This window comes from Canis lupus, chromosome 1 (genome assembly GCF_003254725.2).
Source record: "Canis lupus dingo isolate Sandy chromosome 1, ASM325472v2, whole genome shotgun sequence".
NCBI lineage: Eukaryota > Metazoa > Chordata > Mammalia > Carnivora > Canidae > Canis > Canis lupus.
In genome coordinates, this window is record NC_064243.1 from 108,130,143 (window position 1) to 108,153,576 (window position 23,434).

Below are 23,434 nucleotides of genomic sequence, written 5' to 3' on the forward strand. Positions count from 1 at the left end.
CTGGGGTGTTGGGGGTGATCCCAGAGGGCATCTCTTGGCTCTGTCACTGCCAGCACTGGCTGCATTCTCACGCTCCACCAAGATGCTCCCAATCAGGTCTAAGCCTGACCATTTTCATTCCGGGGCTTCTTGGGATTGAGAGAAGGTTTAGAAGTCTCCCACCCTGAGCAGACCCATTGGCCTGGATTGGGTCACACAGCCATTCTTAAACCATTCATGGCCACAGTGGCTGAGACTGGACTGACTGGACTGATTTGCCAAAATCCACGGATGTTGGCAAGTTGCCACCCTAGCATACTGGTGGATGTGGACACAAGGGAGGAGGACTGCTGAGCTGAAGCAGTGGCAGGGGGTGGGAGGGTGGATTTATTTTTGGCCCCTCCATTCCATCTGGCCCCAGGAGGTCTTGTTGATAGAATGGAAGAAGGAATGTCGGACCACTCAATTTCTCTCCTGGCCAGGACCTCTCCCCTTCCACCCTCCCCCCACCCCAGAAGCCAGGAACTCAGTGCAGAAACCAAAATAATACTGTTTTATTCCAATCTTGAAGTACAATAGTCCAGAGCCTCTGACCCATCCCCCGAAACCCCTTTTCTCATTTAGTCTCTTCTGGAAATGACCAACCAGAAGGCCAAGGGGATCCAAATCTCCAGGCTTTGGAGACTCTCAAATCACTCCGTTGTTCCTTCTCTCCCCCTCTCCCATACCTTTCCTTTCCGTGTGTTTTTTTTTTCTCTGTCCTCTACCCCTGGCCTCCTTCTCCCCTGCCTCCCTCTGCTTTCCCCCTATTTCTGCCTCTCCTCTTATCCTCTCTTCTCCGCTTGTCCCCCTGTCAGTTTCTCTCCACCCCACCCCCACCCTCATTTGTCCTCCTACATTCCCCTTTGCTTTTCTCCTTTGCCCCTGTACTCTCTGGACTGACCATCTGCTCCTGCCTGGGCTCTCCCCATAGCCTGGTGTCTCCCCCTCCCTCAGCCTTGTCCCATCCTTCCTTCTGCCCCGGTCTGACCCTGTCTACCCCCGTCTCATCACACATTTCCTCTCCTGAGGGAAGCCCTCAGAAGCCATCCTGGCCACCACCATCTTCCACACTGTGGCTCCAGGACCTCGGAGACCACTGTCAGCCTCCCCGCAGACCCAGAGAGGCAAACGGCCAAGGTGAGGTCTCTGGATGACACAGGAGGTGGCCAGAGGGACTGGGGTGGCCTCCTTGGCCTCAGCCCTATTATCTTTGGGATCGAAGAACGCCCTCCTGCCCTCGCAGCGGAGGGTGGCAGGCAGGGGCCTGAAGGGTCAGGGCTCTGGGGCTCTCCCCCAGCAGTCCCTGAGCAGGTCCATGTGGAACAAGGCTGCCCCGGTGAGGAGGCGCGCTGCGAAGAGGTGGCGGCAGGGCAGACGTCGGGCGGCGTGGATGGAGCAGCTGCAGCGTGTCAGAGCCCTGTCCAGGAAGAAGTCCGAGGTGCCATCCTTAAGGGCAAACCCAGCCCCAGTCCAGTGGAAACCCCGGGTACCGTGCCGCCTGGCAAAGGCCAGCTCCTCGGCCACCAGTTCTGCTAGCTCTGGCCCGCAGGCCGCCCGGAACTTGGCCAGGGGCTCCCAGTCCACCTCCTCCTCTGCCGAGGGGCAGCAAGGCCTCTTCGGTTCCCTCGGGCCATCTTCCTCACCTCCCTCCTGCGGGCCCTCCCCAGGGGCCAGGTATGCTCTCCTTGTCCCTGCCCATTCTGGGTCCCCCTCAAGTGCTGTCCCCACGGGGGTGCTGCACGTGACCCCATTCCCCAGCCCGAGACACCTCCCTCCGGTGCCCCCACACTCCACCCCCTGTCCTCCTTGGCTCTTGGGGCCTGCAGGTGGGGCTCCCTCTCCATTCTCCGGGCCTGCCATCCTTGTGTCCCCCAGCTGGACCAGCACTACATCCTCCAGGTCCCGTCTTCTTTTGACCCCCAACCGCACTCCTCTCTCTTCTCCCATCTCTGGCCCTCTCTGCCTCTCATCTCCCCACTGGGGCTCCCTTTGGTCTCCATTCTCAGGGACCAGCTCCAAATGGCGCCCCCTCCAGTTCCTGACCTCCAGCCCTCTTCCCTTCTCGGCTTCCAACTGGGGCCCGTTCCACTCTCTGGCTTTCAGTCCACGCGCCTTCTCATCATGCAGCTGGGCCCCCTTCCAGGTGCTCCCCTCAAGACTCCGGGCCCTCTCGGAGTCAAGCTGGGTCCCCCTCCAGTCCGTGGTCTCCAGCACCCTGATCCTTTGCTCTTCTAGCTGGGCGGTCCTCCAGGCATACCCTTCCAATCCTCTCAGCCCGTAGTCCTCCAACCGGGCGCCTCTCCGCACATAGCCTTCGGGTCCCCAATCCTTCTCATCCTCCAGCGGGGCGCCCCTCCAATCTCTGATCTCTGGCCCTCTCCACTGCTCGTTCTCCAACGGGGACTCTCTCCAGACACTCCCTTCTAGCCCTCTCACTTTCTGGTTCTCCACCTGGACCTCTCTCCAATCTTGGATCTGCAACCCTCTCCCCATCTCACTCTCTAACTGCGCCCCTCCCCGGTCTCTGGCCTCCAAACCTCGGGGCCACTCCTTCTCCAACTGGGCGCCTCTCCATATACTTCCTTCTTTGGGGGCTCCTCCCCAGTCCCCGCTCTGCAGGCCCCTCCCCCTCTCCTTCTCCACGTGGGCTCCCCTCCCCGGCTCGCCCTCCGACCACGGCCCCCCACTGTCCGCGCCCTCGGGCGCCGCCTCCCCTGCCGCATCGGCCCACTGCATGGCCACCAGATCGCGGAGGCACTGCGCCACGCTGCGCGAGGGGCTCAGGCGGCGCAGCAGGCGCCGGCGGTGGCCGCGCACCAGGGCGCACGCGTCCAGGTCCCGGGCCGCCTCGAAGGCTCGGAAGCGCACCCACATGTCGCGGCGCGGGGCCCAGTTGCGCTCAAAGTAGTCGACGAAGGCGGCCGGGCCGTGCGCGCGCAGCTCGGCCAGCGCATCGGAGTAGGCGGCGGGCGACGACGCGCCTGCGAGGCGGCACAGGCGCGGCCACAGGCCCGGGTCCTCGCGGCCGGCGCCGCCCAGCTCCTGCGCTTTGCTGAAGAGCGTCTCGAGGCCCTGCGCCCGGCAGATCTGCACGCGCGCGCCCGGCAGCAGCTGGCGCACGGCTGGCAGCTGCGCCGCCACCTCGGGCCCGGCGGTCAGGCAGCGCACGCGGCCCTTGACGTCGGGCGCACTCTGCAGCAGCGAGGCCAGGGCGAAGCGCAGCAGGCTCGGCGTGCCCGGGCGCGCCACGCAGCAGGCGGCCTGGCGCGCGCGGCCCGCTCCGTCCACGCACAGCACCGCCAGCAGGTCCAGCGCGCCCTGCAGCCCGGGCAGCCGGTCCACCAGGAGCATGCGCGGGAAGCGCCGCAGCAGCGCCCGCGTGCGCGACGTCAGGAAGAACACCGTCTCCACCACCGCCTGGTCCTCCACGAACACCAGCTTCACCTGCGGGCGGGGGAGGGGGAGGCAGGGAAACAGGTCGGGGGACGCCGGCGGCTCCGGGATCTCGGGTCCCCCGCACCCCCCACCGGGGGCGATGGGAATCCATTCATTCCTGCGTGCGGCCATTTATTCTTCCGACCGGCAGGAGGCAGTGCCGAGGGGGTGTGTGTGAAATGGTTAAAGACGCGACCTCTGGAGGCCGACCGCCGGGGTCTGAGAGCCTGCACCGCCGCCTAGTAGCTGTGCGGTTTCTGCACCCGAGACAGCCTCTCTGAGCCTCAGGGTACCTGCCGGGACCTGGGTTAGGTTAGGTTCCTCCTGCGCCCAGAGGCAGTCTACAGCCAGTCTTAGAAGTGTAGGCCTTGGAGCAGCAGCGTCACCTGCTGGGATCTTGACAGAAATGCATATTCTTAGGCCCCCCTGCCAAGTCAGAAGCTCTGAGGGCCCCACAGTGGGCGCTTTGACAAGCCCTCCAGGGGATTCCCACGCATGCTCAGTTTGAGAGCCCCGTCTAGCACTAAATCCATAGACTTAGAAACCCGGTCGTCTAGGTTTGAGTCCCGGCCCCACGACTTCCGAACCTGGTGACTTAACCTGAGCCTCAGTTTCGTCCTTACTCTCCTTGTTCCCCTAACTTCTCCTTCTGGGAACTGGAAACTTGTTCCTTCCTGCTTGGAGGGTCAGGTCCACATTAGGGCCTCGAGCCAGACTGCCTGGGCTGAGACCCTGGAGCCCCCACCCCCACCCCTGCTTCCTGGCGGTGTGGCTTCCCAAGACTTCCCTGACCTCCATCTCATTTGCAAAATGAAGAGAGTATCTCTGTGAGGATGAAATGAATTAAAGCATTGTTGAATACTGCTCTGGCACAAAAATACATTAATATTCTACAATATTCGTTCAACCAAAAGTAAGTGCTCTCAAAGTGTTCATAATTACAGCAATTATCACCCCTGCTCAGAGATCATGTCCTCATAAAGGTCTGCTCTGACCATCCCTTCCAAGCAAATAACCCCAGCTCCCTCTAGCCGTGATTGGCCATAGCATTCAACCACCCCGAAGCATGTCACATCTTTACTTGCTGGTTTGCTTACTGCCTGTCCTAGCAGGGAAGCGTCACAAGGTTAGGGATGTTGTGTTTTGCTTTCCTAATGTTTTGAATGGCGCCCACAGCAACAGCTCGATACATTCCGAATGAAGGCATGCGTAAGTGTGCAGCAATATCCTCTGGCCACGTCTCTAGAGTTCAGGGAAGAGTCTGGTTTTAAATCCTCGCTTTGTCTCTTACTAGCTGTGGGACCCTGCGCTGAGTCTCACTTTGCTTGGCTGCAAAATTGAGGTAGTGTCTATTGAATAAGGTCATGGAGAGGCTAAAATGAGATCAGTTGTGTCCAAAGCTTGAGGCAGTATCTAATCCCACTATTATTTCTGTCTGACTTGTCTTTCAGCAGCACTGAGGACTGGGACCCTGACCCTTTTCTGGAACACAGATCACTCTTGGCTCTTATCATCCTCAAAACTCCTGGCTGTCCTCCTTCCTCGCAGGCATCTCCTGTGTGGTCTCCTTTGCTTGTCTCAGCCTTCCTCCACCCCTGCTCCACTTCTAAATGTTGCTGAGCTGCAGAGCACCCCCTGGCTCCTCTTCTCCTCCTTCCTGTCTCTAGACTCTGCCAAGGTGATCTCATCTGGTCACATGGCCTTCCTCATCTCTCAGCTGATAACTCCTAGTTCTGTATCTCCAGGCTCTAGGTCCATCTATTAACTGCCTCTGCAGGAACATGGCCCATTGGACATCTCCAGTGTCCCTGGAGATTGGCAGCCCAAAGCCGCATTTGATTCTCACTGCCCCCCCAACCAGCCCCATCTCTGTTTCATTTTTAAAACTTCTGATCAGCTCACTCCCTCCCCTGCTCGAAAACCTTTCCTTTCCCGGGACTTCACATCCCACTTCAAGTACCACCCAGAGTTCACACCATGCTGTGGGCTGGGTGATCAGGTCCTTGGACCTCATCTGTCCCTCTCTTTCTCCTTGGCCTCAGCCACTCTGGCATCATCATGCACGAAAGCCACTGAATGGGATGCCTGGGTGGCTCAGTGGTTGAGCGTCTGCCTTTGGGTCAGGTCGTGACGGGGTGGGGATCAAGTCCCGCACTGGGCTCCCCATGGGGAGCCTGCTTCTCCCTCTGCCTATGTTTCTGCCTCTCTCTGTGTGTCTTTCATGAATAAATAAATAAAACCTTTTTAAAAAGCCACTGAATGGGGCAGGCAGGCAGTAATCGGACTCCTTCTGCTGGTCCCTGTCAGTGCTGACCCACAGCTGCAGAACCAGGATCTGAATCAAGAAAGCACGGATCTCACCACAAACTGCACTGCTATTGTCCAACCTCCTCCTATCAGATGGTTAAAAAACACTGCATCAGGGCACCTGGGTGGCTCAGTCAGTTAACCGTCCGACTCTTGATTTTGGCTCAGCTCATGATCTCAGGGTCATGAGATCAAGTCCCGTATGGGTCTCTCCACTTAGGGAGTTTGCTGGAGATTTTCTCTCTCTCCCTTTGCCCCTTCCCTCACTTGAGCTGTTTCGAGCACTCTTTCTCTATAAAATGAATAAATAAATCTTTAAAAAATAAAAAAAAAGCACTGCGTCATTCTCAGCTTTCAAGGAGAAAGAAAAAACTCTGATTAAAAAGAAGGGGGGGCGATCCCTGGGTGGCGCAGCGGTTTAGCGCCTGCCTTTGGCCCAGGGCGCGATCCTGGAGACCCGGGATCGAATTCCACATCGGGCTCCCGGTGCACAGAGCCTGCTTCTCCCTCTGCCTGTGTCTCTGCCTCTCTCTCTCACTGTGTGCCTATCATAAAAAAAAAAAAAAAGAGGTCTAGTAGAGTCCATAAAGAACAAGGAGATTGCTTTCCCAACCCAGAAATCCTATATTCAGCATCTTAACTAGTATTAGAATTCACCAAATTTTATGAAAAAGCCTGGAAAACTTTCTGCTGGATTAGTTATTACCCCACTACGATTTTTTTCAACCATCATGAATTTGTACATTTATAATTACTTTATGATTGATTTATCTCTGCAAATGTTTCAATCCAGAAGGGCTCTAAGCCCATAGCCTTAGCCACATGTAGCTATTTACATTTAAATTAATACTTGACAACCTATAAAAATTCGGTTCATCGGTCCCATGAGTCCTAGGCTAGTGGTTGCTCTCCTGAATGCTGCAGATACAGGACATTTGCACCATCACAGAAGGGTCTGTCAACGTGAGTGTAGAAATTAGTGCAAAGGTAAAAGTTGTCATAACAGTTGTTAAAAAGGAGTGACATGTTCCTATAGTCTTGAGATCATGTCTGTTTCTTCTGGGGAGTCAGGAGTAAGAAAAGAAAATACAGCAAAATGTATTTGCCTTGAGATTTTTCCAGAGAAGGCAAGCAAGCACTTGATGAGTTAGAAGCTGGCTTCCATTCTTCAAGGGATTTTTGATTTCTGATCCCAGGTTTTCTTTCTTTTTTTTTTTTGTAAATTTTTTATTTATTTATGACAGTCACACAGAGAGAGAGGCAGAGACACAGGCAGAGGGAGAGGGAGAAGCAGGCTCCGTGTACCAGGAGCCCAACGTGGGATTCGATCCCGGGTCTCCAGGATCGTGCCCTGGGCCAAAGGCAGGCGCCAAACCACTGCGCCACTCAGGGATCCCTCAGGTTTTCTTTCTAAAGAGGCTATGGAAGCTTTTCCTGCACAGACTGTGGGATTCAAATCCAGGTGCTTCCTCTTACCAGCTGTGTGAGTTTACACACTGGTTGTGTGCATTGGGAAAGTGTCTGAACTTCTCTGTGCATCAGCCTTTCACATCTGCAAAGGTGGAGTTCACCATCTCCCTGACCTTACAAAATCACTATGAGGATTAAATGGGCTGACTCGCACAAAGCCCTCAGAGTGGTACGAGGTCAGGATTTATTGTCAGCCGTTATTATCATTACCTGAGTGTGGAGGGCATGCTAAGGGGGCTAAGGTTGGGGTGAGGCCCTCCAAGTGAGTGACAGCCATTGCCGAGAGGGCACCATCATTTTCCTTAAACTAAAGATATTCCAGGTGTGTAGAGAAGAATGAATTCCACCCACCTGGGGGTCCAAACTGCATATTCCAAAGGAAGTTCTGGCTCTTGCCCAGATGCTGGGACATAGGAATGTCCTGCTTGATAAGAGTGTCTGGGGGCCTTGGGCCACTCGAGACAGTCTATGCTAACAAGGTGATCTATGGTGGGGGTCACACAGTATCAGCTTGACCTCCAGAGGGGCTGGAGACTTAGGTCAGCCACTCAGGCAGTCAGACGTGTCCATGTGACCAAACCCCAGTGAAATTGCTGCACACCAAGGCTCAGATGAGCTTGCTTGGTTGGCAAGACTCTGTGCCTGTTAACACATCGTTGCTGGCAGAACTTAAACTGTGTCTGCACAACTCCACTCGGAGGATAGCTGGAAGCTAGAGCCTGGTCTCTTTTGGACTCCACCCCATACGCCTCTTCCCTTTGCTGATTTTATTCTGTCCTGCTGCTGTAATAAGCCACAGCTGAGGGTATAACAGCTTTGCTGAGTTCTGTGAGCCCTGAAACTGAGGACAGTCCGAGGGCCCCCAGCTACACCAAAGCCAAAGTGAGTGAGTGAGTGAGTTGGCCAAAGCCGTGGAGCTAACAGATAGTGGGGTGGGATCAGAGCCTCGATTACTCAGAATGGTTGGGGGGGAAAGCAAGGAGCAGAGGGAGATATGTAGGTGACGCCGAGGGGTGGCATTTGCTGAAAGTGGGGGATACGTAAATGAATGAACTTTTCTACCAAATATTTACCGAACAAGCCTGCTGTGTGTGCCAAGTGCCGGTTCAGGAATTGAGGGTGGCCCAAAGGGCTTCTTAGAGTAGGAAGAAGCAGCCTGCAAACCCAAGATGAATAAATGTACACGTGATGATTCCAGGCACATGGAGAGCTCAGGAGAACACAGACCTAACAGGAAGTGGTTTTTCCTTGCCAAGGCCATTAACTCTTTCAATTCCCACAACAATCCTGCAAAGAGGGACTCTTATGACTATTCCCATTTCTCAGATGGCAAAACTGAGGCACAGATGGGTTCTGTCACTTACCCAGGGTCCCACAGGTAGTAAGCAACAGAGCTGGAATTTGAACCCAAGGCCACTTGAGCCTAGAGTCCGCACTCCTGACCACTATACCCTCTTGGCCTTCATGAGAGTGATCCCACAGGCCTGATTCTAAGGGCATGTGGTAGGCAGCTATGAGGGCTCACGTGAGGGTAGGTATTACCTCAGACACATAGATCGGGGGCACTGGGATGCATCAGCCACAGAGTGGATTCCACAAATGTGAATATCAGAAACAGCACCGCTAAATACTTTTCATCCACACCTCCTCCTACGTGTGAGCACAATCTTGTTTTCACATGATCAGAAAAGGACTATCGTCCAGACTGTCTGGAAAAAGAACTTGAGGGAATAAGAATAGTAGCTAAACATACAGGGCTTCCTACTTAACTATATTTTACACACACACACACACACACACACACACACACACAGACTTAATCCTCATACAACAAACCTGACAATCCTATGAGGTAGTACCTCTTCTTATCCCCATTCTACAGATGAACAAACTAAGGCTTGCAGAAGGAAGTAACTTTGTTGCATGCCCAGCCAGAATGTATCTAAAGCTTTTAGCACCTAACAAAACAAATAAAATCAGTTTCTAGTTGTTACTATAGCACCCAGAAAATAGCTGCTCCAAGGTACAAAAGCTGTAGGGCACAGAGGATATTCCCCTGGGGAGCCATGAAGAAAGAGGGGTTAAGACAAGTGGGTGGGGGGCAAGGAACTACGGATCAGGGAAACATGAGCCCAGATTCAGACTGGGCTCTGGGGGACCGTGGGTGGGACAGCCCTCTATCCGTCCTCTCTGGTTGCCCTTGACCATATGCCGATTAATCGTGGCTCTCCTGTCTCGAGCCCTTGGCAGGAGTCCACCCGTCCATTGCTTTGCAGTTGGGCAGGGTCATGTACTTGCTTTGACTAACAAAATATAAGTGGAAGTGACCTGCCATGGTGTGTCACCTGGGTGCGGAAGCCCCAACGGTCCTTCCTGACAGATACACTAACCATGTTGGGAGGATTCTGATGAGGAGCATGTCTCCCAACAACCCGTGGCGGGCATGCAGAGTGAGCAGAAAATAAACTTTGGTGCCACTGAGGTTTGAGGGCTGGTCACTGGGACAGCGAATCCCGGGCCCTCCTGACTGACACAGTCTTAAGATTCTCTATTGTTGGGATCCCTAGGTGGCGCAGCGGTTTGGCGCCTGCCTTTGGCCCAGGGCGCAATCCTGAAGACCCAGGATCGAATCCCACGTCGGGCTCCCGGTGCATGGAGCCTGCTTCTCCCTCTGCCTGTGTCTCTGCCTCTCTCTCTCTCTCTGTGACTATCATAAATAAATAAAAATTTATTAAAAAAAAAAAGATTCTCTATTGTTCACCCCCTAATTGTTCTTTTCTAGAGAGAAACAGGGGAGCATAGTGCATTGGGACTATTCTCTATTTTTCACCTCCTCTTTTAAAATGAACTATTTGACGGGCACCTGGATGGCTCAGTGGTTAAGCGTCTGCCCTTGGCTAGGGCTGTGATCCTGGAGTCCTGGGATCGAGTCCCACATCAGGCTTCCAGGAGGGAGCCTGCTTCTCCCTCTGCCTATGTCTCTGCGTTTCTCTCTGTGTCTCTCATGAATAAATAAATAAAAACTTTAAAATAAATAAATAAATACAATAAAATGAACTATTTGAGAGGCGCCTGGGTGGCTCAGTTGGTTGAACCTCCAGCTCTTGATTTCAGCTCAGATCATGATCTCCGGATTGTGAGATGGAGCCCACATGGGGCTCCGCACTGAGCATGGAGGCTGCTTGAGATTCTCTCCCTCTCTCTCTGCCCTTCCCCCTGCTCACACTTTCTCTGTCTCTTAAAAAAATAATAAGTAAAATAAAATGATCTGTTTGTGCAAAACTCCGTAGGGTCTGAAAGTCTAATCATAGAAGCCATACAGCCACGGTCTTCTTCCTATCGTCTTTCAACCACCCAGTCCCATTTGCTACTCCTATGCCCATCCACCTCCTCGGTACTTTCTAGAGTTTCTTTATGTGAACACAAGCAAGCAAGCCCACCTAGATGGTCTCATTTTCTTCCTTTTATACACAAAACAGCATGTTACGCACTGTTTTGCTCCTTGCTTTTGGTGGTTGCCATTGTTAACCTAAAAATGTGCCCCAGAGATCTGTTCAGATCAGTTGCCAGAGTTGTTAGCATTCTTGTCTAAAAGTTTTGGGGTATTCCAGGGATAGATGTCCCAGGATTCTGGAACCATTACCCTACTGGTGGGGTTTTGGTTGCATCTAATCTCTTGCTTCCATAAACCACAATGATTAACCTTGTAAGTCATTCTTCACCTGTATAACTATGTCTGCACAACAGATTCCTGGCAATGGGAGAGGGGCCAAAGTGGTCATTTTCATGGATCTTGCTCAATTGTCCTCCACAGTGACTATATCAGTTTACCTTTTAGTATTCCTAAAAGTGGCACACTTTTATGGATGTGGATCAACATTGCCCTTTCTCAGAAGGCAAAGTGTACTTAAGACAGGAGTTACAACATTTCTGTGCAAGGTCCATCTCTGCCCAGAAAGCCAGTTGGCTTGCTGATTACCCTACCTCAGTCCAACATTGCTGCTTCAGGGCAGATTATAAAAGGTCTTAACATCTCCCTGGTTGAAGTGGCTACTCAGTCTTGCCCACAAACTGTGGCAGTGGCTTTTGGGTACACTAGCTCTTATGGGACCCTCTCCCAAGACCAAGTAGGCCATCTCCACTCAGGGGGACCTAGGCATTTGGCTTTTTAAAGCAACCCCTCCAAAACAGGAACAAAACCAAATCCAAAACCACAACCACAACCACAACCAAAAAAACCCAAAACAAAACCAGAAACAAAGTCATCCCTTCTACAGGAGACTGCTGGGAAGCAGAGAGCATAATAATCTGATTGTTGCTTAGCCTGGTCTTGGAACCAAAGAATTATTATCTTAGCAGATTAATAAATAATACAGAACTCATTCACTATATCTCATAATTGAAAAGAGCGACGCAAAATTGCCATGTAAAGGTGACAGGTTGATCATAGTCTTCTAACTTTATCTTCCCTGAACTTCATAGAAAAGGATTTCTTTTTTAAAGACAGAAGCAATAGAAAAGGAGACAACAGGAACCAAACTTGGGAAGCCAGCAAGCAGATGGACAAGACACTCCCCATCTCCGGCAAAACAAAGCCAAACCCTAAGCCCCAAGATTCCTGCGCCAACAACTGCAAAATGCCGAGGACCAACAGTAGCATCTTCAAAAGGAATTGGCAGAGTGCTAGGTGGCAGGAGGAGGTTAAATTAGACAAGTTGATTGTTGTCTAAGAAGCAAGCAGACCTCCCCAAGTCAAGTTTCCTCTCACTCCTTGGTGGCTGGAGGTTTATTCTGTGAAAAGCCTAGAACGGCAAGGGCCACCGGCCTCGGGGACCATGGGTACAGCTGATGAGGGACTGGGTGTCTGTGCATCCTGCTGCCCCGAAGCTAGCTCCTCAACCCTCTTCCCCCATGTGGTTCCCGGAAGCTGGCAGCCTGGCCTTTACCCCTGCCAGGCAAGACGTTACAGGCTTTTCTCAGGGGGATTTGACCAGCCTCAGAGGAAGAATGAAAGAAGCTGACATGTGACCAGTCCCAACATCTAAAGCAAGATGCAAGAAAGTATGTCTAATATGCTACTTTGCTGGGGGTAGGGAGAGAGCCAGTAGAAGTAAAATTAAAGACACAAACTTATCTGTATACATACAGGGCAGTGCTGTTCAATGGGAAGCCACTAGCCCACATAGGGCTGTTTAAATGGCAATTAATTAAATTAAATAAAAAAATCCAGTTCCTCCATCATACTAGCCACATTGTAAAGTGCTCCATGGGCACACGAGCCCAGGGGCTAGTGTCCTGGACAGCACAGACACAGATCATTACTATCATCATAGAAAGGTCCCCTGGATCACCCTGAGCCGTAGAATAGAAAGATATCTAAGATGTATGAAGAACTGCTGCTCTGGTAGCCTCTGAGTGGGGGACTTGGGGGACAGGAGGTGACAAGGCAACTTTTCACCACCAACTCTAGTACCTTTTGAATTTAGAAGGATGTGAATGTGTTACATATTCAAAAAGTCAATAGTTAAATGTTAAAAAAAGAAAAGGAATAAACCTTTCACAGATCTGTTTCTTGGTGTTCCAGAACTTCTTCCTCATTTCCTTTGACAGTATTAAGGTAGACTAAAACACAGACCCAGGAGCCAGCCTGGATTCTATGGCAGCCTCCAACCTGGAAGTTAAAAGGACAACCCCTCGGCATTGAAGGTTTTCATTTGTCAGTGAGCTGCTTCTCACAGGGGTAACCCTACATGCATATTTCCAGGAAAGATAGCGAAGGCTGTTTATAATAGCTCAGCGAAAACCAGTGGCATGTACCCCCATTGTACAGAGCAACAAACTGCTTTGGGTGGGACCCTCAAGCCTCTGGAGGCCAGAACTATGAGAAGGGTCCCAAGCCTCATTTCCAAACTGGGGAATAGCGAGCAGTGAAGAGCATGGCCCTGGATCCAGACTGTGTAGGTGTGAGGTCCAGCTCCATCATTAAGTAGCTGTGTGACCTTGGGCCAATGACTTGACCTCTCTGTGCTTCAGGCTTCAGTTTCCTTGTCTAGAAAATTGCGGGGGTGGGTGGTGGGTAGAATGGTGAAATCCTTCCTCCACATGCTCTTGTGAGATTTAAAGGAATTATAATATGCAAAGCATACAAGGTAGTGCTTGGCACATCGTCAGTGCTTGATAAATGTTAATTGAGATTATCATCGATATTATGTGTGGATAGAGCACTGGGTTTGGGTTGGTGGCTTGAGTCACGGCTGATTCCTGAGCAGGAGATGGAGGTGGGGGGAGTGCTCTGGGTCTAATTCTGGAGAGTGGGTTCACACTGTCACTACCCTGAGTTGGGACCTCTTCCATGCATGAGAGAAAAGCACAGCTGGTGTGTGGGGGGGCACCTAATTTCCCTCCTTCCTCCTTCCCTCCCTCCTTTCCTTCTTGTCCACCCCACCCCAGCTCTGAAGTTGGATCAAAGCAGCACAAAGATCCCTCTTGGAGGAATAGCAGAAATGCTCCAGCCTCCAGTTTTCCACTGGCTACTCCTTCTGCCTGGAACTCCGGCCCCTCTGAAGAAGGATGGGGGATCCCCTGCCTCCATTCTGTCTCCTCTGCTTTACCAGCTTTTTCTTTTTTTTTTTTCACCAGCATTTTCTTAGAGATGTCTTCCTTGACCACTCAAAATACAACAGCACCCTTACAACTAACTGTCCCTCTCCATATCCGCACCCTATACTCCCTGACACTCCTCACTCTATCACCTTAGGTGACAAAGGCGACCCTCCCTCCTGAGTCTTGATCTGGGTGGCGGGGATGGGCTATTTTAATTTTGTGAACGTTCCTCCATCCATGTACTTCTTCTCATCTGTGCATTTTCTATGTGTGTGGTTTGGTTTTCTTTCAATGGCACTTTCTGTGGCCTCTTCTTCCTACCCCCAACCCTACTGACATAGTATCACAGTGTGTCTGTCTATTGTGGCTTTCTCCCATTACAACTACAAGGTAATTCTAGCAGGTTCCTCTGCAAAGGTAGCCAACAGCCAGAAGTGGCTGCTTAAATTTCAGTGAGCTAAAATGAAATAAAATTTAAAATTCCATTCCTCGGTCCTACTGGCCACATCGCAAATGCTCAATAGCCAAGTGTGGCCAGGGGCTACTGGACCTTCCAGGTGCAGAATCCCTGGTCGGGGCAGAAACCTCTTCTGGTTCCTGAGGGCAGGGAGCACGTGTGTCTGGCAGGCTGCTGCCTTCCCAAAGCTGCTACGAGCACTTAGTGAATGACCAAATGACCGCACGGGGGAATGGATGGAAGGAGTGAATGGATGGGGGGTGATGAATGAATGAATGAATGAATGACCCGCGAGGCTGGAGTGTGGCTCTCCCCCACCCCTGCCTGCCTCTCCCAAGACCCCACCTTGGCCTCGGGGTCGGTGCGGAAGAGCCCCTCGAGCACGTGCAGGGCGTCCAGGACGCCGTGGTCGCGGCCCTTGCAGTAGGAGAGTAGGCGGTGCACGTCGGCTGGAGCCACAAACTGCTTGGAGATCTTGTTGGTGGTGCGCACGGGCAGGCAGGCGTTGGCCAGCAGGTGCCCCGGGCGGAAGTAGTAGGCGAACTCCAGCGGGCAGGCCGGGTGCGAGTGGGTCAGCTGGCACTCTGTCACCACGAGGCGGTCCCGCAGTGGGCTCAGCTTGACGATGATGAAGGCCGGGCAGCCGGGCTGGGGGGGCCTGCGGGAGGAATGACCACCGCCGCCGTCACATCACCCTCTGCCCTCGTCCTCCTTCTCTCTCTCTCCTTTTTAATTATCGTTTTCTAAAATTAAGAACTGCTGCAAACATCGAGAAGAGAGGGCCTTCCGAATCTGCCAGTGGTGTGACCTTGGGCAAGTCACTTCAGGTCTCTGTGCCTCAGTTTCCTCCTATGTTGAAAGGGAAATAATCATCATCGTGCCTTTCTCATGGGGCTATTGTGAGGATTGAAAGAGTTGATGTATGGGAAACACTTAACTTCTGTCTGCAACGTGGCGGGCACTAGTGTTACCACACCTCTGCACCTATTGCCCCATTTCTATCAAAAGTGAATGAATATTTTATTTCCCTCAAAGAACTGTAAGAAATACAATACTTCAGAGACTTTTGTATCCACTTCTCATTTAGCAATGGCAAATTGAACACCTCTGTGAACCCTGTCCCGACAAAGTCCTCTCCCTCCTGGGTCCCCCAAAGTAGCCACTTCCCAAACTGGGTATCTTGCATTCCTGCATATATTTTCAATACCCATCAATAGTAGGTGGTAGATTTCTAGGTTTTAAAACTTTGTATACATGGAAAGGTGCTCAAACTCCTCAGTCATCTACCGAATGCAAATGCAAACCTCCAGCAAATGCGTCTACCACCGCCAAAATGACCCGATAAACACGGAGCACAGACCAAGAGGTAGAGCAAGCGCAACACTTAACTTCTCATCGATGGGAGTGTTAAATGTAAGTCACTTGTGGAAAACTGTGTGACAGTATCAGCTATCGTTGATCATGTGCCTCCCCGTGACCCAGTATTTCCATTCAAGACAAATGCCTGAAGATGGGCGCCAAAAGAATGTACTAGAATGTTCCAGCAGCACTATTCATATTAGCCAAGTATTTGAAACAGCCCAATATCCAACGGTAGAGTAGGAAAGTAAGTGATATATCCTTACACACAACCCTAACCAATAGTAAGAATGGACAAGCCACTGCTATCCCCAGCATCGTCAACAGATCTCACAGATCAGCTGTGTGAAAGCCCAGCACAAAAGATGATAAATCACCGTGTATCAGGTTTATCAAAAGTTCAATAAGAAGCAAAGGTAGCCACTGCTGTCAGAAGACTGGATCGTGGTTACCCTCGGGTGGTTAACTCTACGGGGAGTGCTTCTTAGTACCTGGCACGTGTATTTCCTTGGTCTGGGTGTTGGTTACATGTGCATTTTATTTTGGGGAAATTCACTGAATTACATACACATGATGCGTGTGCTTTTTTAAAATGTGTGTCATGCTTTTAAAAAGTTTACTTAGGAAAACTTTTCTTTCTAGTGTATGGTAGGCAGACCAACAGCCTGATCACATCCTAGTTGCTGGAGCTGTGCAAACATTACTGTGCATTGCAAAAGGGACTTTGCAGGTGTGTAAATTAAGGGTCTTGAGATGGGGAGATGATGATGGTTTACCCGGGCAGGCTCAGTGTACTCACAAGGGTGCTTATAAGCGGAAGACAGAAACAAGCAGCCAGAGAGGCAAGTCAAAGTCAAGAGAGAGAGAGAGAGAGAGAGAGAGAGATGCTTCTTTGCTGGATGAGGAACAGCAAGCTGCGGGGAGGCCGCAAGCTGAGGAATTGGGTACCTCTAGAAGCTGGAAGAAGGAGGGAAACAGATTTTCTCCTAGAGCTTCCAGAAGGAGCCAGCCCTGCAGACACCTTGATTTTAGCTCAGGGAGACCCATGCTGGACTTGTGACCCTCCGAGCTGCAAGATCACACATTTGCATTGTTTTAAGCTGTCCTGTTTGAGATAATTTGTTACGGCAGCAATGGGAAGCTAACCCCACTCTCTATATACTTTTGCAACTTGCTTTCTCACTCATTAGTTTTTCAACATTGGTTCAGTACTTTTCCTGCCTGTTATTCCACTCCCAACTCTGCCAACTGTATGTTGCATTTTTTTAAAAGATTTTATTTTTAAGTTATCTCTATAGCTAAAGTGGGGCTCGAACTCACCACCCCGAGATCAAGAGTCGCATGTTCAACCGACTGAGCCAGCCAGGCACCCCTCTGCCAACTGCATGGTGTGTCCAGCTCTCCCTTCTTACAAATAATGCTCCAATGATAGCCAACTCTCTTATCCGTTTGTGTGTGAGCAAGAGCCTGTCTAGGACAATGGCCCTCAAACAGCAGGGCATGGCCCATTAGCTGAAATCACTCAGGGAGCTATAAGGAGCATCATAAAAAATGAAAGAGAATGTGGGGGTGGGAAATGGGGTGTATTTCCCTGATGATAATACTTAAATTGACAGCTGCTTCTGAAAGGAGGTTCCGTGTTTCTCCATAAGGGATGATATTGGCATTTTTGGTAGGAGGTTTAAGTTTATAGAGCAGGGATTGGCATACTTTTTCTGCAAAAAGACAGAGTAAATATACCCTTGCTATATTGTACAAACAGCCATACATCCTATGTCAATGCATGGGTCTGGCTGTGTTCCAATAAAACTTTATTTACAAAAAACAGCTGCAGGGTGGATTTCACCCAAGGTCCTCACAGCTTGTCAACCCTTGTAACATAGACTGTCCAGGGCGTGGCAAGTAGTTAAGAAGCCTGACTCCCAGGCAGTAAATGCCAGTAGCATCCTTTAAAATGCTCCCAAATTGTTTCCAAATGGCCCCCTGGAAGGGTGATCCTTTTCAGAACACACCCCAAGAATCTCTAGTATAAATACTTAAGAACTGCCTTTGTTAAACCAGAAGGAGCTCCCTGACACATTCCTTTTCTGCTCCATACAGAAAGAGGTAAAGTAAAACCAGGAGCCTGCCAGATTTTGAAAGTCTACATAAAAAGCTCAAGACTTTTGGCCTTATTGGAAGCGACAAAAATAACATAAAATTAGAAAAATTGTAAGTATACAAATCATTATAAATAAAATACAAAGGTGGAGCCCTCACAGTGGTGTTAGGTAACTAAAAGACATTCCCGATGTGCAACCCATTTTTGATCTACCAAAAAGGCCCATTCACGGGGCTCTTATCTGACACATTTCCCCTGGATAACTCACAGGCTTTTGTGAAACTCTCTGGTCTGGCTTCTTTTGGCCTGAGTGGTTCAGTCCCTAGAACAAGCCCCCACTCAGGGGAGGTCACAGCTCCGTGAAGTGGTGCATCTTGCCAGAGAACTGCACATCCCCTCTGGGGTCCCAGGATCTAATATAACTGTCTACTGTGGCCTCAACACGCAATTTTTGCAATTTCTCTACAGCTAGCTGGGGAGGATAATGCCACCCACCTCTACGTGTGAACTCCACGTGGGCAGGGATCACTGTCTGTTTTGCTTACTGCTACATCCCCAGCACCGAGAACAGCCTCTGGTCCCTGGGAGGCGCTCAGTATTTACTAAGAAAAGACAATTCCACTGCACATACGAACCCCCAGCACCCAGGCACTCCGCTCCTTACATCAAGCCACCCAGCACCAAGTCTTGTCTATCATGCCTTCTGAACTCCTCAGACCATCCACTTTTCCCCCATTCCTACTGCCACCAACTTTACTTAGTTTTTACTTTCTTCGTGAAACATCCTTCTCCCTTCTTTTCACCTAGTTAGCTCCTATTCCTCCTTCACAACTCAGAACCAGCGCCAGCTCCTCCAGGAAGCCTTCGCTGACCATCCCCAGGCTTGGGCAGATTTCACCACACACTGGGGTGATGATCTGAGTGATGCCCACCCGTAATGCATGCTCTTCACTGAATGGGGTGCTTTTCCACTGAAACCCTGGCATCTAAAACACATTCACCCAGCACACAGCAGGTGCTTGAAACAAAGCGGATGGACACAGCATGGCACCTAGGACCACATTCAACTCTCATACTGATAATCCATGATGGAAATATAGATGAGGGGGAGGAGAGGGAAGAGAGAGGCAACAGAAGTATGGGCTTTGTGGTCAAACTGTGTGGGTCCTGATCCTAGTTTCCCCCTCTGGGCAGCTGGGCAATCTTGGGAAATTCCTCTAACCTCTGTGCTTGTTTTCTCATATGGAAATTGGGGCTAAGGAGAATACTACCTCACAGGTTTATTGAGAGGAGTACAGAAGAGGATTATGTTATGCAAAGTACTTTAGACAAGGGGCTGGTACATAGATAGCACTTGATAAAAAAAAAACCAGCCCATTTTCCTCAATTTTTTTTCTTCTAAAAGTACCACTGCTTTGAGCTGTTTTGCACTCCATGTGCCATTTCTTCTTGATCTTTCAGGTTCCCAAGCTCTTTGTATTTTCAAAGGCTGGTGTGTGTATTCTAGAGTGGGAAGCGCTGAGAGAGGCTGTGGGGGGTGGGCACAGAGCAGAAGGCTGGGGAGGGGGGAGAGGGGGGGAGGCGATTTGGGAGAGGTTGCCAGGCAACGTCTGAGATAGGGGGACAGAGTGGCCAGGGAGAAAGCCGTGATGTGCGTTCTCGGGGCCCCTCAGCCCCAGCTCCTCGCTGGCCTCCTGCCTGTCTCCTCCAGTCTGTCACTGACACAGCCACAGGAGGGATCATCCTACAGCCAGAGCTGCCCCTGCTCTCAGCCCTCCCAGGGCTCCCCCAAGATAAATCCCGGCCCCTGGACTCAGCCCTGCAAGTCAGACTTTGATACCATTCTGCCCACATCTGCAGTCTTTTCTCACACACTAGACGCCCCCTAGGACCCTGGCCTGTGGGCTTCCTTGAGTTATGACTCTGGAGAGGTGCTGTCTGAACAGCTGGGGGGACAGATGGGCTGGGAAATGATGGGCCCCCCAGTCATCATCTCTGAACCAGCTTGCCAACCACCCTCACTCCTGGGCTCCCCATCCAGACACTATCCCACTGTCTCCCCAGTCAGGGCACCAGCCTGTCAATCTCCAGTCCTGCCCCTCCTGTCTCCTGGCTCCCTCTGAGAATTGCAGAGCACTGGAGATAGTGCCTGGACATAGTAAGTGCCATGTGTTTAAGTCAAATACATACATATGTAAATGTATAAACACAGAGAATCCTTCCAGTCTCTGTTTACTGGTCACCTTTTCCGGGAAGACTTCCAGAAGCACTCTGTAAGGTCTCAGATGGAGCTGCACTGACCACTTCTCTTTTGTCCTCTTCCCTTCCACCATCTAACTTCTTCTCCTTCACAACTGTGAGCCCTTATTTCCAATTTTCTTTTTTTTTTTTTTCTCCTCCATTAGGTTCTCCGCTGCTCAAGAGCAGAGGCCAGCTCTGGGTTCCAAATGCCTAGCAAAGAGCATGCACACAGTAGGTGTTCAATGTTACTTTGAATTGGCTTCTTTTAAGAGATTCCAGATTAGGCCTAAGTGGCTCACAAGCTCTAATGTTCTAGATTTCTCTGTGATGATGTGTGTTTGGTGCTGCTCTGCTTCCTGACCTCTGAGTCTCTGTTTCTAGGTAAGCAGTGAGTAAACCACCAAGAACAATAATCTCTCAATAAATGTTTAAATAATTATGGTGAGAATTGCTGTTCCAAAGTGCTCACTCACTCTGTGCTGGATGCTCTTCTGGTGACTTGCATGTTATCAGCTCATTGAATCCTCACAAAACCTAGGAGATGGATCAGTACCATCCCTTCCTCTGTTTTCCCAAGTCAGGAAACTGAGACCCAGAAAGGTGATGTCACTTGCTCAGTGTCACTGGCTAATCATAGGAGGCGAGGCTGCTGGCACCCAAGTCTGTGCTCTTGACTTCTAGAACATGTGTTCTTTACCCAACTGCCCAATGTTCCAGGCAATGGGCGGGGGGGGGGGGGGGGGGGGGGAGTTCCTTCCCATCCTTGGGCTCATGGTAACCTTCCAACAGCTCTGAAATAACCCCACTTCAGAGAGGAGAAACCCGACTCAGAGATGGGATATCTGTGGCCCAAAGACACCCACCCTGGAAGTGGTGCAGCTGGTCTCAGGCAGCCGGAAGGCAGAGCCTGAGGGAAGTGACAGGACTAAGTGTGAGGTAACAGAGAGTGGTGGGGTCTGGGGCACACCTGAGTGCCAATGCCTGGTCTAATTGCAGTGGCCGTCTGCCACGCAAGAATGTGGGCTCAGCCTCTTCCCGTGTTTCAAGAAAAGCTGGAGACCATATATTTTATGGGGAGTGCTCTGGTTTAAAACTAGGGTCGATTAAAACATCGTTGGCCAGCTGGCTATATCTCCTAGCTCTCTCATGGATTTTTCAATTGCCCCTTGTAGCATTCCACTTGGAGGGAACTTATTTGTGAGCTTGTTCATACAACGTCAGCCTTCCTGTCCAGTCTGAAAGTTCCGGGAGGGCAGGCGATTGGTCTATCCTGTTCAACACCCTTTCTCCCCAGCAAAGTTATCTCTAGCCCTCGTGTAGGACCTGGCCCTGTATTTACCAAATTAATGGATGGATCTTTCTCTCTCTGTCCTGTGGCTTTCTCTGCAGCTCAGTCTGTCTCTCATCTCTTTGTATGTGTCCCAAACCTGGCTCTCAACCATTTTTCTGATTCTGGCTGGTGTCTCTGGCTCCATGTCTCCATGTTTCTGGAATTTTCTGTCTTGGGTGAGGGGAGGGGCCTTTCTTCAATGTATGCATTTCACTCTGGCTCTCTGTTAAGTCCCTACTAAAGTCTTGTTGGAGCCTGCCCTGCTACTTACTATGTATGTCCTTCCAGCTCACTGGCTGTCCCCTTTCTCTGGGACTTCCTGCAAGGTGTACTCAGCTGTTTTAGTGGGCATCTCTCCCTCCCCTTCTCTTGTCTCTTGATGCAGGGGCTCTCTGCCTCTCTACCCCCTCGCTTCCCCTCCCCCCAGGACCCAGCAGGGCTCGGCACCGCTCACGCACCCCACGGTGGGCCGGCTGGGCGCGCGCACGTCCTTGCACACGAGCCGCACGTAGCTGTACTTGAGCACGTCGATGAGCGTGTAGAGTGGGGGCGCGCTGGCCCAGCGGCAGCGCGCCAGGTGCATGGAGCTCTTGACGAAGAAGAGCGCCAGCCTCTGCTGGCACCACGCATCGAAGAAGCGGCTGAACTCCGCCCATGAGAAGAAGGCACGCTCCCGCAGCTCCTGCTCCTCTTGCCCCGCTGTGCTGGGTGGGGACTCCATCCTGGGGCGCCTGAGTGGAAGAGGGGAACGTAGATATCAGACCCATCTCCACCAGGGGTATCCCGCTTCTTTCATTACCCGCCTGCCTCTTTGATGCTGGTGCCTCTTTCCAGGCGGGGCCCAGGACGGGATGCACCCCCATTAGTATGTGGATATGAATCTGCATTCCATCTTTGGCTTTCTCCCATGCCTGCAGTATTCCTGGGACAGTTGGAGCCTGTCATCCTGATCCCTAATTTCAGCTCCGGCCCCCTCCTTTATAGATGTGCCCCTCGGTACAGTTGGGGTTCCTCTCCCAAAATATAACCCTTAAGTTCAATGGTGGATCTCTCGAATCTCTTCCCAACTTCCAGCTAAGACCTCCTCTCCACCTCCAGATGTATCTTCTACACTTGGCTGTAACCTCTTTTTGCTCCCATTCATGTGACACCCCCCCCCCCAAGTGTCTACACTTGGCTCTAACCCACACCCATCTGTGCCCTCTTCTAAAGATGTTCCATCTCTGGATCTGCTCCCACATCCAGGCACTGACCTCTCATCCCCAGTTTTATTCTTCACGCACCTGTGCCTCCCTCCTCCCTGCATGTGTCTCCGACAACCTGTTACTGCCCCAGATGTGACCCCACCAGTCGTCACATACAGCTGCAGCCCCTGCCTCCAAGATGTCCTCCCCACATCCAGTATGTACTTTTAGCCCACAGGTGTGTGCTCCATTCACTTGTGGCCAATTCTCAGAAGTGTCACCAAAATTTGGTCTGTGCCCCCCTCCTGCCCAGACGCGCCCCCCAGTCCAGCAGTAGCTCCCACCTCCCATCTGCAGCTATCTACTCCCCAGAAGTGCGTTCTGGTCCTAGACATGGAAGCCCTCGTCCTCAGATGGGCTTCATCACCCCGGATGCTCCCCCACGTCCGGCTGCGCCTCCCGCCTTCGTGCAGCCCCTCCCAGCCCGCTCCCGCCTCCCCAAGCCCTCCCAGCCCCTCCTGTGGCGGGCCCTCCCATCTCCGCTGTCCCACCCAGCTGTGCCTCTCCCCTCCCCCAGATGTGCACCCTTCCCGCCCCTCCCCACTCACCTACCCGCCCCGGCGCGGCGTCCACCTCCCACAATGCTCCGCGCCGAGGCCAGGCCCGGCCCTTGCTCCCGGGATGCCCCGCGCGGTCTCCCGCCTCTCTTCCCGCCGTGCCTCGCGCGGCGTCTTCCCCCGTAGCTCCCTCTTTCCCCGCCAGTCACTTCTCGGACCCGCAGCTACACCCGCCCACCCGGAGCGAGGGAAGGCTTGGGCCGTTTCCCATCGTACTCTGCGGGAGGGCTCACCCTGCTTCACCCCTTTCCTAGGAGCCTCCCACCCGGGAGACTACAACTCCCACCGTCCTCCGGGAGGCAGCGGCGG

General features: G+C 51.7%; 1 protein-coding gene across 6 annotated transcripts; it reads right to left on the reverse strand.

Annotated features, from left to right (window-relative positions):
• Positions 1–517: 517 nt before the first annotated feature.
• Positions 518–23,247, reverse strand: ZSWIM9 (zinc finger SWIM-type containing 9). 6 transcript variants are annotated; one of them, XM_049108927.1, is made up of 4 exons: positions 23,121–23,247; positions 21,783–22,055; positions 14,639–14,951; positions 518–3,465 (listed from the first exon to the last, which is right to left on the reverse strand). In XM_049108927.1, exons 2-4 carry the CDS (start codon positions 22,043–22,045, stop codon positions 1,294–1,296), a joined length of 2,748 nt encoding a protein of 915 aa, XP_048964884.1. In that variant the 5' UTR covers positions 22,046–22,055; positions 23,121–23,247; the 3' UTR covers positions 518–1,293. The 6 variants fall into 6 exon arrangements, with proteins under 6 accessions (XP_048964884.1, XP_048964886.1, XP_048964889.1 ...); XM_049108929.1 differs by having other exon boundaries at positions 23,117–23,233; XM_049108932.1 differs by lacking the exon at positions 23,121–23,247 and adding an exon at positions 22,853–22,979.
• Between the last annotated feature and the right edge of the window lie 187 nt (positions 23,248–23,434).